Source organism: Fundulus heteroclitus, unplaced genomic scaffold (genome assembly GCF_011125445.2).
Source record: "Fundulus heteroclitus isolate FHET01 unplaced genomic scaffold, MU-UCD_Fhet_4.1 scaffold_125, whole genome shotgun sequence".
Lineage (NCBI taxonomy): Eukaryota > Metazoa > Chordata > Actinopteri > Cyprinodontiformes > Fundulidae > Fundulus > Fundulus heteroclitus.
Window position 1 is genome coordinate 77,797 of NW_023396537.1, and position 16,137 is coordinate 93,933.

Below are 16,137 nucleotides of genomic sequence, written 5' to 3' on the forward strand. Positions count from 1 at the left end.
GGAAACAGGCATGATAACGGAGGATTTCAGACAGAATGGAACCGCTGAGATCAGCAGGGAGAAGTTAGAGAGGTCCATAAAGACCCTGCTAGCTGGTCAGGACATGTGAAATATGATAAATATACAATAGGTGAATGGCAACAATCAGAAACAGTAATAAACAATGTTTTAAATTAACATGTTTGGCTGATTTGTTTCCTGTTCCATAATTAAATATAGAGGAAAAATTAATATATGATTATTCAGCTAAGAAAAGCATTGTTATTATACATTATACATTATACTGCAATATACTTTTGTTTCATAAGTGTTATCTTTTATTCTTCCTCTCTTGGGTTTTGTGACATTTATATCATAAGAAATTAATTTGCTCACGACTAAATCTCTTTGCTCCTAATGCATGCTCTAATTCCATGAGGGGAATTCAGCTTCAGGTTCTCTTGTAGTTTATGACTCCTCCTATGAACAGAAAGAACTACAATTATGGTTCTGGTCACCTGTGTAACTGGGACATTTTCTTGGTTTGCTCCTATGTGTCTGTAACCTCCAGCAGCATCTTATTGTTCAACCAGCTGTTCCTCCCTCATCTAAAGGTTCCTGCAGATTATAAACTGGCAGCAATCATCATTTCTCTGAAAACTGTGAGCTAACATGCTTCTATCAATAGTATCAGTTGTCAATGCTATTACTGAGGAAAATCAACCAATCAGAAGCCTGCAAATGTTTAAATATATGTTTAAACAAGAAAAAGGGGCCAGGGTAATTTCTGCTGTCCTGTTTCTGGGACAGATTTATTTTTGTAGCTTTAAACAGAGAAATCAATCATGTGTATGTTTTGATTTTCAGGAAGAAGGCGGTCTTTATTCTGAGGCCCCAACAGAAAACCAACAGAGGTCAGACCGTGAAGTGGCACCATGATGGAAACATCTCTACAATATCTGCTCTGTAAGTACAAAACCTGTTGTTGTTCAGGCAAAGTAAATTTACTGTCTGCTCTGTTCTAACCTGAGTCAAAGAGTTGGGCCAAAACTTCAGACTGAATTCAGATGAAAGAGCTTCTACACATCAGGCAGGAAGAAAAGTGACTTTACTGCCTCTTTGTAGCTCTTAGTAACACAGCGCTGGCTTTCATGGACACACCTCAGATAAACTGAAAACACTGAACATGACTGTGATATGAAATTACAGGATAATGATGGAGAAGATGATGAAAACGAGAATAAACTGTTTAAACTAATTTAGATGTAGATGCTAGGTCTGGATAAAGTTACAATTTTATTTGAGTAAATAAATACAGATGTAATGAAGATCAGTGTGATGTAATAAATGTTTCTGGAGGATAAAATGTCTGGATTGTAAAGTTCTCATGAACTTTTATATGTTAAACTGTAACCAATAAGTTTAATTTCTCTTCAGTTCCTTGTTTGCTGCTTTGCTGCAGAACAAATGAAGGTTGGTTCATTTATATCAGCAAATGATGAAATGTAAAATGCAAGCAGAAGAATACAAACTTTTAACCACAATCTTTTTGAAAAAAAATTAAATTAATGTAATTTTCCATTTCAGTCCTCCCAGCTGTTCTGACTGTGAGTCCCAGCAGATCTCAGTTCTTTAGAGGAGACTCTGTGTCTCTGAGCTGTGAGGAGGACAACAGCTCTGCTGGATGGACTGTGAGGAGGAACACAACCAGAGAAACCAGGATTCAGTGTGGAGATGGATGGGGAGCAGCTGCTGGTTCTACCTGCACCATGAGCTACCTGATGCCATCAGACAGTGGAGTTTACTGGTGTGAGTCCAGAGGGGGAGCAGTCAGCAGCAGCATCCAGCTCACTGTCACTGGTAAGATCAGACTGTGGAGTTAGTGTTGATGAAGCTGTGTGGAAATGGATGAAATGCTGTAGTTTGTCTCTGTGTTGAGGTGGATCAGTGATCCTGCAGAGTCCTGTCCTCCCTGTGATGGAGGGAGATGACGTCACTCTGAGCTGTCAGAAAGAGAAAGGTCCCTCCAACCTCCCAGCTGCTTTCTATAAAGATGGCTCCCTCATCAGGACTGAGCCTGCAGGTCACATGACCCTCCACCATGTGACCAGCTCTGATGAAGGCCTCTACAGGTGTAGCATCAGCGCTCATGGAGAGTCTCCATCCAGCTGGATCTCTGTCTCAGGTCAGGAAGTAAAAACAGAAGTCCTTCATCTCTAGAGTAAATATCTGAACTGTGGAGATAATTTAATAAATATCTTTATTTTAGTGAAACCATCAACCACTGCTCCGACCACATTCCTTTCTCCTTCACCTTCCTCCCCTCCATCTCCTCCCTACCTGCTCCTGTCTCTTCCATTCGTCATCGTTGTGGTTCTGCTGCTGGTTCTGGTTCTGATGGTGAGACGATGTGTTCAGAGAAAGTCTGAAGGTGAGACACGCTTCTGGATCTAAATGCACAACTTGTTCTCTGCAACAATTAATACATTTTAACCTGTTCTTTTGGATTTTTACATGTCTTCCAACAACAACCTGAAACTTTGTTCTTATAAAAATATTCTGCCTCAGTAAATTTAGATTCAGTTAATTTCTCTTCAGGTGATCCAGAAGGAGGAGAGGACAACATTACTGACAGCTACGTCAACATTTCTCATCATCAACGACAGAAAAACAAAGTTAACAAAGGTTAGATTGGGTTTTTTGTCTTGTTCTGTATATTTTTGTGATGTTTTCTTGTTTAATCAATCAGTTGGTTAACAGGAACCAATCCTCAGAAACTGGTTCTGAGGTTCTGTTGGGTCAGAGCTAAAATAGTAACTGAAGATTTGAAGCGTTGAGTAAACAGGAACATCTGCAAGTTTTCTAGGATGGTTTTTAAGGCAAATGATGAAATGATGTAATATTTAATAATAATTATTGCTTGTCAAAACTTCTTTAAATCCGGGTGCTTTTCAAGCTGCATTGATGCCTCACCTCTATTCTTAACATATCGTTGTTTTTAAATGTTGAAGTTTTTCTACTTTTTGACTGGATTTAGATTCTAGCTCTGCAGAGTTTTTTCAGATTGTAACCAGATCATGGATTATTGAGACATTGTTGGTTGCTTCTGTTGTTGAGTTCATCCTTTAGCTCTTCTCAGAGAAATTCAGTTATTTCATAGAGGTTTTCCTGCTTTGTTCAAAACTATGCTGTCTCTAAATGTCCATTTTTAATTGGCGATGCCTTTATTAAACAACTAAACTTGATCAGTCTTTATTTTGTTGAGATTTCAGCAGATCTCAGTTAAAGTTGCACCCTCTGTGCTACAGTTTGTGTTTTTTTCTGCTAACAGACTCTAATACACTCTGTGGTCATCAGGTTTCCTGTTTCTGTGTTTCAAATGTGAACCGACTTTCCACTAAGTGGTAAATATAAAATAAGAAAATGTGCCTGTCTTATATTTGATTTTATTTCATTAGAATTTAGACCATCCAAATGGTGTAAGAGCAGATAAATGTGCAGGATTTTCCATTTTTACAATTACCTTGTTGCCCTATTTGCTTTATTTCTGCACCATGAGGCTGTTTGCATAAAGCATGAGTGGCAGAAACACGTCTGTCACACCCAGCAGATCAGAGCTATTCACACCTTTTGTTTAGGCCACAGTTTTTCTCTCCTCACAGCACCACAGATGCTGTGGAGTAATAAGTTCAAACATTCAAAATGTTTTCATTAATGTTTCATTAATGTAAATGTTTCATTAAAGAGCAGTAGTTATACTTAGAAATTCACCAAACTGTATATTTACCACATACAAACTTAAAATTGTGACAGAAATAATAGTAGAAACACGAGCATGATCCTATCCAGATAAAATAATAAATAAAAAGAGAAGGTGGGTATTGCTGACCATGGACTTGATCACCACCTCTTCCTCATTCATTCTCCACTCCACCCTTCACCCCCTGTTGTCTCTAATCTCCCTTCATTGCTCTTAGCTGTTACCCTTAATCATCTGATTACTCACACCTGCTCTCCATGTCTTCTCTCCTCACTCTTCCTGTGTATGTAAGCTGCCTGGTCATCCTGTCTCATTTACTAGTTCTGTCACAAACTAGGACAGAAGAACCCAGTTTTCAGCCAGTTAAATGAAAAGTGTATTATAGGTTTATTTATGGGTAGGGACTGAATATGAAACCGGGTGACAGACTGACATTAAAAACTAAACAAGGCAAGACAGAGTTCATGGTCACAAACAGTCTTTAGTCAAAAACCGGTAAACCAGAAGTGCAAGATAGTCCAAGACAGAATCCGGGCTCAGAGTCGGGGAACAGAATAAGGTTCGGTACACAGGCAGACTGACAGGCTGGACTAGGACAGGTGGGCTCAGCAGTAAGACAACAGTCCTGGTCAGTACACAGATTAGCAGGATTAACAGACAGGGGGTCAGGCAAGCTTGGACAATCCTGAATCAGACTTGGTTGGGCACACAGGTTGACAGACAGAAAACAGACAGGAATGTCAGGCAAAACAGTGTTCAGGCTGGCTCAGAATACGGAGGCAATTGGGTAATATTGACAGGTCAATCAGGACAGAGAATGCTGGACAAAACTCATCGAATGGCTCATAAATGATCTGGCACTGATCTTCTCATCGAATGGCTCATGGTGATCTGGTACTGATGTCTTGTCTGAAGTCTGATTATATAATGGAAATGAGAAACAGGGCGGAGCTAAGCTGGTGTCTGCAATAGGTAATAAGACCAGGGTTCAGTGCTAAGATCCAGACAGAAATCAAACCACGACTGAGACAGAACATAAACTATAACAGAAATCAAACAAGAAAGAACCAAAAGCAGAAACTTAAACTAAGGAAGAAACTCAAACTATGACAGAACCCCCCAAGGGTGGATACCACACACCCAGAAACAATCAGAAACAAAAAAACAAAACATTTTCCTTGTCCACTGACGCAACACTTGATGAGACCTTTGGTTCATTTTCAATGTTGGTTGAAGTTGTAGGTTCATTTTTTATGTTATGTTTTGTAACATAAAGAAGACCTGGAGAAAATTGAGAGTTAAGGTGTAACAGTTGTTGAGTTAACCTATTAATGCCATTATTTCATCATTAGTCATTGGTTCATAGCAGTTATTGGGACAATTTGACTCAGTAATGTACTGATCACAAATCACACTGGATCGTAAAATAGTTCAGAGGAGTAATTTCAACATTCAGATGTTCAGCCTTTCAGCCAACATCACTAATGCAGTGATGGTAAGAACTCTGGGTCGGTTTTGTTGGATTGCAGCTTTTCAAAACACATAGTATTGATATGAATTCAGGCCCATCTATACAGTAAATATAAAATTGTGTATTCTGGCAGTTTGTAACAGATTTCTGGCCTGGAAAACCTTTACCTTATGTGGCAACACTGCTAGTGACACTTTCACTGACCTGCCACTCCAGCCTCCTCACTCACTCTTCTCCAGGCTTGGTCCGTTCTGGACTTGTCTCTCTAGTAATATTTGGTTGAGTCTTATAACTCAGACAAACTGCAGACCGCCACAATCAGTTTTTCCTCCATGTTGAATTAAAACAGCTTTGTCTCCACTGCAGCCCTCACCACATGTCACAGCCACATCCAGTTCCTGATTGGTTTATTGTGATAGGACAATACATAAAAGTTCAGATTTTACAACTCTAACTACTGTTGCTTCGTGTCTGTCAGATGTTTTGTGTCACTTTAGCTTTGTTTTAATTGCCAAAATCGTGCCTGTTGCTTCACTATTCACTTTATTCCGTCTTGCTCGTGTATTGCGCCTGTACATAGGAAAAGAAAGAAAGCATTAAACAGAGTAATTAAGCAAATAAAAATGATTCCCCAAAAATAATTGTACAACTTTTAAAACCAGGGGTTGAGGCCCAGATACACACAGGACAACAAAAATGTCTCTCTTGTCCCTCACACAACAAACAGCCATGAAAGAAGAAATATTCACCCCAAAACACGAACAGAGACCAATTAACCTGTCAGTACAGGTGGAAATCCCACGGGGGGATGAAGGGTGTGTCCCCCCTTCCAAAAAATTCCCCCCCAAACATAATTGTAGATGCAAATATTTTTGCTTTAATATACTACTATTATATAAAAGTACCACCCAAAAGATCTACATTATAACTGTAAATTTAGTTTCCTAATTTTTTAAAAATCATGACACCTCTGTCCCACAAAGTGGTTTGGTCCATATGACGTTTCTAAGGGGTGGGGGGGGAGGGGGCACATATGGTCCTTGGGGGATACCTGGTGCCCATGGGCACCATGTTGGTGACCCCTGATGTATACGTTTCCATAATTTGTGGAATAGTTGTAATATTTTGTTGAATTTTTGTTTCTTGATACTAAAGTAAATATATATTTCTGAAAAAGGAGTTTAATTTTGTTGAATTATTCTTGAAGGTTTTTCCTTTATTGTTTTGGAACTTAGTTTGAACTTAAATTTCTTCTAAAACATCATTGACGGAGTGTAGTGGAAATTACAGCTGCACACAAATTAATATTAGATGTGATCATAAAGGTGGACCATTGCTATCGTCCACCTTACTGACATCACTGGTTAAACAGGTAGAAAGAATAGAATAATAATGCCATAACTACTCTTATTAATTTTAATAACATTCTTAACATGCTAAGGGCTCAACCCCACAAAAAAACTTGCAAAAGTGCAGGAAAAAGACAGGAAGAGAGCCTTTTTTCATAGCCTTCCCCCCAGAAATCACTTCCTGAAGTTTTGCTGATTATGCCCTCCCTCCCCCAAAAAAAAAAAAAAAAAAAAAGGTTATTTTGCTGCTGCCTATCAACCACAATGATGGACTGTGTGATGAAGTTAGGGCATCCTGAGTGAACCCAGGGAAAACATGGAAAATAACAGGAGAACAGTTCTTTTCTGTTTTAACCCACTAACTGAACAAGAAAGTGTCAATACTCCTCTTTCGCTTCTTAACAAAAGTAAAATATCTCCACTAGGCATGGCAAGATTCACCGATGCGTGTCGGAACATCGGAACGACCTGTTGGATACGGTTGCATCGATTTGCAAACGTCTGCATCGGTAAAAACCGCACATAAACTCTAGATGCATCGTATCAAAACTACCTGCATCGATACAAACCGATTATTATCTTCTATTATTATAACTTTTTAGAAACGTGTCTTTGAGTTTTAGTTGCGTTTCTTTCCATCCCTGTTGTTGCCTACTGCGTGCATGCTAGTCTCTCTGCCACTCAAGTCTCGCCCGAAGCCTCGCGCGAGTAGGAGGGTCTAAACTTGCTTTCGAAGAGGACAGAGGCGGCAAGCTAGAAACCACGTTAGCATGGAGGAAAACGAAACAGAGAGAATACATTCGGTTACGCGCTTTAGGTCAACGGTATGGAAAGACTTTGGCTTCTACAAACGAGATGGAGAGTTGGACAAGACAATGGCCATATGTAAACACTGCAGAACAGAGGTACGATATACAGGCAGCACAACAAATATGTCGCAACATCTGAAGCGGCACCACAGTACAGTAGTCCAATCCCCGGAGACGTCAGCTAGCAGTGCTACTACAACAACTTCACGTGAGCCACGAATACCTCATTTTTTTCAAGCGCCACTTGCAAGCAATTCTGCCCGGGCGAATTCTATCACGGACGCCTTATCTTTCTTCCTCTGCAAAGGCATCCAACCGTACAACATTACAGCAAACGAGGGATTCAAATACCTGCTTGAAGTGTTGGAGCCAAGGTATAGCATACCAGACAGAAGGGTGTTTTCGGACCGAATAGTTCCTGCGCTTTACGAGAAAGTGAAAGTGGATGTTCTCAGCTCAATGGGTCGTGCACAGAGGGTGTCAATAACGGTTGATGGTTGGACCTCCTGTGCCACTGATTCTTACATTACTGTTACGGCACACTATGTGAACGAAGAGTGGGACATGCAGTCTCACGTCCTGCAAACGCGAGTGTTTAATGAGTCTCACACTGGGGTCAACTTGGCTGCGTTGCTGCAAGATGTACTTCGCGAGTGGAACCTCGTGGAAAAAAAACCTGCCTTGGTGACAGACAACGCAAGAAACATGCTAGTGGCAGGGGCTGGCGCAGAGATAACACCCCATGTCCGATGCGTAGCCCACACATTAAACTTGGCCTCGCAAAAGGCACTGAAGGTGGACAGGGTGTCCGAATTGTTGGTGAAGGTGAGGAAGGTTGTTACATACTTCCATAAAAGCCCACAAGCAGCTGAGGTTTTGAGGGAAATTCAGTCCCAGCTACGCCTACCCAACCACAAACTTATTCACGATGTCTGTACAAGATGGAACAGCTCTGTGGACATGCTGGAGAGATTCTGGGAGCAACATCCTGCTCTGTTGAACGCTATGCTGTCGAGAAGGATCAGGAGGGGAGAGGGCCTGTTAGCAGTGAATGAGGACGACATGACTCTGATCCAGGAAATCATCAAGCTGATGTCCCCTGTCAAAGTGGCCACCACACTTTTGAGTGAAGAAAAAAGCCCAACCATCTCAATGATCGCCCCAATACAAGCCAAACTCCACAAACACTTCTCCGAAGACAACACTGACCTGCCAATCATTGCAGATATGAAGCAGTGCTTCAGACAAGATTTTTTTGATCGTTACTTGGATCTCCAAGAACTCCTCTACAATGCATCGGGCCTTGATCCCAGATTCAAAGACCTGGCTTTCCTTGATGTGGACTCCAGAGACCTCATCTTCATGAAAATAACATCTGAGGTGGTGAAGATGAACGAGCAGGTAATTTATTGACTTTTTTTCCTTTTACTTTAGGCCTATAGAATGTGACCACCTCCCTCCCTGTCTCTGTCACTCACTCACTCACTCAAACACACACACTCAAACACACACACACACACACACACACACACACACACACACACACACACACACACACACACACACACACACACACACACACACACACACACACACAATAGATCTCTACATTTTTATGTTCAATTTGTCTGTATAATATGTACAGTGTTATGTTTGATTTGGAGTCTGGTCAAATGCTATTATATTCTGTGCTAAGACTTGTTATTTACATTTTGACAACAAAATACTCTTTTTGATTTGGATTGTCAGGCAGGAGACAGTGCTGCACTGTATGAAGGAGAGGCAGATGAGGGAGGCAGCGACGGAAGCCCCAGCAGGGAACGGAGAGGTGTGTGTTGACTGTGTATGAGTAATTGACTGTTCATTAACAGAGACAAAAAATACTTATTTATTGGTCCATGGGCATGGAGATAATCTTTTAAATACAGCACAACAGATGTTGACTCGTATGTTATCATTGTTAAACAGTGTGTAGTCTTGTGTTGTGTTGACTGCTCATATTGTTCAATATACTAATAGTCTTGTACATGTCTTCCTTAGATGATGATGCCTCGCCCTCTCCTAAAAAGAAGACTGCCATGGACCAGCTGTTTGGAGAGTTCATCACCACAAGAATGCCATTGAAGACCATGAGGGAGAAAGCTAAGGATGAAATTTTAAAATACAGAGAGAGAGATTCCTTAGAACTAGGCGGTGATGTGTTGCAGTGGTGGAAAGGGCAGGTGGACCTGCCACTCCTTTCAGCTTTAGCTAAGGATTACTTGTCCATTCCAGCAACTAGTGTGAGCTCTGAGCGTGTCTTTAGCAGTGCAGGGAATATTGTCACTGCCCAATGTAGTCTCCTGCACCCTGACCATGTTGATCAATTGATCTTTCTTAAAAAGAATTTGAAAAAGACCCATCTGGGTTAAATGTTGGGATTCACTTGTCTTAATTTCCATATGGGGAACTGTTACTCCCTTGTTATGATCATTTGTTCAGAATGATTAATCATTTTACAGAGGCACAGAGGTAATGAGTATACCCCTTTTGAAACGTAACATTTTGAACTATATTTCAATAAGTAGACATGTTATTTTCAAAATGTGCACTGAGTAAATGGAAAATGACATTTCAGTTAGATTATTAACCTTAGTTTGCTCTTCAGATATTGTATGCACATTTTGGACATACCATTTTTACCTATGCACATTTTGGAAATTACTTGTGTGCCTATTAGAATATTGTTCAAAATGTTGCTTTTCAAATGGGGTGTACTTGTCAATGGTGTGCATTGTATATTTGGGGGAAAATGGGATGTGTCCCTGTGTTAAGTTTTTCTTTTAGTTTTTATAATAGATGGAATATCCTGGCCTGCACCTTTTGTATAAGGGCATTTTATTTGTTTTACCTCATGTATAAACTTCAAACACTTTTTTAAAGGCTTAACTGGAAAATGTGCCTTTGTGCCTTTGCTTTAATTGTTGGACAACATGCACTACAGAGAAATCTTATTTTTGTTTGAAGTTTACACTTATAAAGTTTCAGAGAGACAATCACTCTCTAATTTGCACTTCCTTTGTTTCAAAATAAAAGGCACAGTTAGCTTGCGTGCCATAACTTGAACTATGTAGTCCATGGTGTACTTTTCTTCTGCATTGCATCGCATCGTATCGCACTGTATCGCAGCATTTTAAATTTAGATCGTTCTGTATCACACCGGATCGCAGGAGGTTGGAGAATCGTATCGAATCTTATCACTAGAAATTCCATGAATCGTGAATGTATCGAATCGTTGGCTGTGTATAGAGATGTGTATCGTATCGCCTTGGTGGTGAAGATTCCCATCCCTAATCTCCACTGCCATGTCTAGTCGGTTAAAAAAACAGAGTTGACTAGATCCGCTATCAAAACCTATTCATCTTGCAGTAATTTTATTCTTTTTTGTGTTTTGTCCACAGCTTCCAGGCAGCTGTGCTTCACTACTGTTCTGTACGCCGAGATGAAAGAAGAAGAAAATAGTTTGATGTTTACTCCTGGATATACAGTAAAATGTTGTGAGTGAATCTAGCTTAACTGAAAAAGGACAAAACATAAACTGTCGTCTACTGATTTAAGAAGCCCGACCACTTCCTTTTACGATCTGTAAATATTATGAAGTTGGGCTTTCAGTTGGATTTCTGCTTCTGTTCTTCCCAATAATGTAATCCACCTTCTAGAAAACTCAGATTTGCACCAAAACTAATCAGTTATTTTTATAGAAGCACCCAACAACAAAAAACAAAAGCTTAAAAAAATAAAAGTTCATGTTTAAAGAAACAGAAACAAACATGAAGCCAAGAGGTTCAATAACATTAAGCAATGAATAACCAGGAGGAAGAGTAATTAGAGAGCAGTACATATGTTTTTACTAAAGTAAATATTATTTTTATTTGTCATTGGTTGACTTTAATGTTCGCAGTTCCTTTCTAAACTTCCAGCAGAAGTTATCTTTTCTCCACTGAGGTAGTCCTCCAGTTTAAGCAGAAAAATCCAGCTGTCAGCTCATTTACATTCTGCTTCTAAAGATCTACTTCTGGTGAAAATGTGTTTCTTTCTCTGTTAAAGAGCTCAGCAAGATGCACACAGCGTCTCCTGAGTGTGTTTCAATGTTTCCTTATCAATGTGTTGAGAAAAGTTCACATTAACTTCACTGTTATTTTTCATTTTAAATGTTTTAGCTGAACTGTTCTGACCACAGCAGCATGGAGGTTCCTCAGCAGCTTCAACAGGTTTAACTGAAGTTCTGGAGGCTGGTTCTAACTAATAAAACTTGTTGTTCATGTTTGTTTGAGGCTAAACATAGAAATTGTTCGTCAAAGCAGTTTGTAAAAAGACCTAAACCAAAACAACTAAATCAAACTGTTAAACCTGCAGAAAACCCTGTCTGAGTTAAACCAAATCAAGTAGCTTTAGATTGTTTTTATCTAGAAGTGCTGAGACATAAACCTATAAAATGTAACAAACTGTTGAGTTGAGGTGATGTTGATTAAATAAACGTATATAATTAACATTACATGAATTTATGTCTTTGTCAGTCTAATGTCTATTTTATTTCAGTCATCATCAAATTCAATTGGACTTGTTGGTTCCATGGTGGTTTTAAACAGACTCCAGGTTGTTTTTAACTTTAGGCTTTTCCAAACATCACTGATGTTGCTGTCCTGCAGCTGCACCTCCATTTTCTTCCTGTAGGTGTTCAGAGTCACAGCTGCAGGACAACAACATCAATGATGTTCGGAAAAGCCTAAAAAAAGAAATTCAGGACTTGAACACCCAGAGAGTATGTGACTATAGACGAGTGAATAAGCTGAATATCGTACGTATTTCACCTCCTGAAGAGGAAACTGAAGGGAGAATCCCCTGAAAACAAACAAGAGCTCAAAGGAGCTGCGGCGACAGCCTGGAATAGCATCATGTCAGGTTCAAACACCTAAAACCGTCATTTAACAAACACAAAAGAGAAAGACACAGCAGTTAATTCTTAAACTTGCAAAGAGAACACCAGGAAATGTGCTCAGTGGCATTTTTTCTACCCGTTCTGAAACACATCCCTGTCGCCTCTTACTTTTATTATTTTCTAAGGAGTGTAGGGGAGGCATACAGCAATGTGACCATCAACATCATAACTAGCAGTTCAGTTACACAGAACAATTGAGCATTCAGTTCTCAGAGAAAGGAGTTAACACACATGGCGAGGTGCAATTCCTCACAGTTGCAGATAGTGCTGCAAAAACAACTTTATATCATGAGACTTTTTTACTCTGTCACATAGGAGAAAAAGGTTAGTCTGAAAGACACTTTAATGTCTGAATAAGCTCAAACTTTAAAACCTTTCCAATAGTAATGAGTAAATATGTGATAAATATGATGAATATGGAAGATAAAATAAAACATATAGAAATAGTAAAAATAATTCTAACACATCACAAATGAAGAATGCAGCAGTTTGGTGCTGATGGGTCTCAGGTTTGAGGCAGTTATTGCAAGCAGGGGTTATGCCACCAAATATTGAATGTTATTCACTTTAAGATTATTTGTTCCTTTACTTTTGCTCAGATAAAAATGCTGTGCTGTGATACAAGCAGTGATTTATGCTAAATTGTTTAACACATCTACATACCAGGGAATAAAAGCTGATTGTTGGAGGAAACTGTATTACATGAAAGATTTAACATATTGAGTTTATTTTAAATCAGGAAGAGTTTCCAGTTTTCACTTTGATTTAAATAATCAGGTTTTTACACATGAGTCCAAACAATAAAATAATAGTTAAATGCAGACATGAAGCTCTGAACTGAGCCTGTTTGACCAGCTTAGGTCCCACTGGAACATAATACTGACCTCAGCTGGGTTTAGTTCTTCGTACTGCTACTGTTCCTACCTTTGTACCCTGAAAATGACTTTTCTGTTATAGATTGTAGTCATGTCTGCTTTCTGTTACTTGTTTGCCTGTAGAATTCAAATTCATTGTTTTTACCCTCACACCTTGTGAATAAAGTTGATTTTGATTCTGATTCGTATTTCCTACTTGGTTCCAGTTTTCCAGTTCCTCTCATTCACATGATAACAGATGTATTGCTTTCATCAAAGTATTTTGTAATAAAGTGTTATAATTGTTGTTGTTCTGTGTTGTTGAGGACAGAACCAGACCAGAACCAAGGAGTAGCAGACAGCTACTGGATGTTAAACTAACTTGTTAAAATATTCTGACTGCAGGGTTTCTGTCAGAGAAATAAACCCATAGAAAATGAATCAGAAAGCTGCAAATGTTTAAATATGTTTAAACAAGAAAAAGGGACCAGGGTAATTTCTGCTGTCCTGTTGCTATGACAGATTTATTTCTGCAGCTTTAAACAAAGAAAACAAACAAAGAAGGAGGAACCAACCACAGGTTTCTATTATCAGGAAGAAGGCGGTCTTTATTCTGAGGCCCCAACAGAAAACCAACAGAGGTCAGACCGTGAAGTGGCACCATGATGGAAACATCTCTACAATATCTGCTCTGTAAGTACAAAACCTGTTGTTGTTCAGGCAAAGTAAATTTACTGTCTGCTCTGTTCTAACCTGAGTCAAAGAGTTGGACCAAAACTTCAGACTGAATTCAGATGAAAGAGCTTCTAGGCAAGGCAAGGCAAGGCAAGGCAAATTTATTTATATAGCACAATTCAGTACAGAGACAATGCAAAGTGCTTTACATGATTAAAATATAGCAAAATAAAACAGAATAAAAGCAAGTAGGAATAAAATGTAGATAGAAAATAGAACAAAAAAGTGGTGATTCAGTTAACTAGAACAGTCAAAGGCAATCCTAAACTAATGTGTTTTTAATCTTGATTTAAAGGAACTCAGGCTTTCAGCACTTTTACAGTTTTCTGGAAGTTTGTTCCAGATAAGTGGAGCATAGGAACTAAATGCTGCTTCTCCTTGTTTAGTTCTGGTTCTGCAGAGCAGGCTGGATCCAGAAGACCTGAGTGGTCTGGAGGGTTGATACACTGATAACAAGTCTGTGATGTATTTAGGAGCTAAGCCATTCAGGGATTTATAGACTAACAGAAGGATTTTAAAGTCTATTCTCTGAGATCCAGGGAGCCAGTGTAAGGACTTTAGAACTGGGGTTATGTGCTCTACTTTCTTAGTCTTAGTGAGGACGCGGGCAGCAGCGTTCTGGATCAGCTGTAGCTGTCTGACCCACTTTTTAGGCAGGCCTGTGAAAACACAGTTGCAGTGATCAATTCTACTAAAGATAAACGCATGGATTAGTTTTTCCAGATCCTGCTGAGACATCAGTCCTTTAATCCTAGAAATGTTCTTCAGGTGATAGAAAGCCGACCTTGTAATTGTCTTTAGATGCTTTTGAAGGTTCAGGTCTGAGTCCATCACTACACCCAGGTTTCGGGCCTGATTAGTGGTTTTTAGCTGAAGTGACTGAAGCTGTGTGCTAACTCTTGATCTTTCCTCTATTGGTCCAAATATTATTACTTCTGTTTTGTTTTTATTCAACTGAAGAACATTTTGGCACATCCACGTATTGATTTCTTCTAGGCATTTACTCAGTGCCTGAACTGGTTCATAGTCACCTGGGGACATGGTGATGTAGAGCTGTGTGTCGTCTGCATAGTTATGGTAGCTGATGTTGTTATTTTTTATTATCTGGGCTAGAGGGAGCATGTAGATATTGAAAAGGAGGGGACCCAGGATTGACCCTTGGGGAACCCCACATGTGATTTTTGTCATTTCTGATGTAAAGTTACCTACTGATACAAAAAATTCCCTGTCCTTTAAGTAGGATTTAAACCAGTGGTGAGCTGTACCAGAGAGACCGACCCAGTTCTCCAGGCGTTCTAACAGAATGGAGTGATCGACAGTATCAAATGCTGCACTGAGGTCCAATAGAACCAGCACGGTGGTTCTTCCACAGTCTGTATTTATATGGATGTCATTAAACACCTTGATAAGGGCGGTCTCTGTACTGTGGTGAGGAAACCTGACTGGAAAACATCAAAGCGGCTAGTTGTTGTTAAGAAGGTGTTTAATTGTTGAAATACAGCTTTTTCTATAATCTTACTGATAAAGGGGAGGTTTGAGATGGGCCTGTAGTTCTGGAGTAGAAGTTTGTCTAAATTGTTCTTTTTCAGCAGTGGTTTGATAATTGCTGTTTTTAGGGACTGGGGGAAAACACCTGACAGAAGGGACGTGTTTATTATCTGAGTCAACTCAGACGCTATGACAGGTAAAACTTTCTTAAGGAAAGTTCTACACATCAAGCAGGAAGAAAAGTGACTTTACTGCCTCTTTGTAGCTCTTAGTAACACAGCGCTGGCTTTCATGGACAAACCTCAGATAAACTGAAAACACTGAACATGACTGAGATATGAAATTACAGGATAATGATGGAGAAGCTGATGAAAAACAGAATAAACTGTTTAAACTAATTTGGATGTAGATGCTCAGTCTGGATAAAGTTATTATTTTATTTGAGTAAATAAATACAGATTTAATGACGATCAGTGTGATGTAATAAATGTTTCTGGAGAATAAAATGTCTGAATTGTTTAATTCTCATTAACTTTCATATGTTAACCTGTAACTAATAAGTTTTATTTCTCTTCAGTTACTTGCTTGCTGCTTTGCTGTAAAACAAAAGGTTTGTTTAATTATATCAACATTAAAACCCATTCATAATTGCATAATTTTTTAAACATTTGGGAGGATAAATAAAAGATGGAAGGATGATTCTTACTGTCAAAC

At 39.2% G+C, this 16,137-nt stretch overlaps 2 protein-coding genes across 2 annotated transcripts; both read left to right on the top strand.

Annotated features, from left to right (window-relative positions):
- Positions 1-849: 849 nt before the first annotated feature.
- LOC118558380 (Fc receptor-like protein 5) lies at positions 850-2,145 on the top strand (the record flags this gene model as incomplete). Its single annotated transcript, XM_036128919.1, has 4 exons — positions 850-945; positions 1,417-1,452; positions 1,567-1,839; positions 1,919-2,145. Coding segments are annotated over exons 1-4 (567 nt in total), but the record flags the coding sequence as incomplete, so codon positions are not given.
- A 4,840-nt stretch (positions 2,146-6,985) lies between these two features.
- Positions 6,986-10,912, top strand: LOC118558377 (zinc finger BED domain-containing protein 1-like). The gene is made up of 4 exons (XM_036128917.1): positions 6,986-8,769; positions 9,118-9,196; positions 9,409-9,702; positions 10,809-10,912. The coding sequence occupies exons 1-4, from the start codon at positions 7,330-7,332 to the stop codon at positions 10,910-10,912; spliced, it is 1,917 nt and encodes a 638-aa protein (XP_035984810.1). The 5' UTR covers positions 6,986-7,329.
- The last annotated feature ends 5,225 nt before the right edge of the window (positions 10,913-16,137 follow it).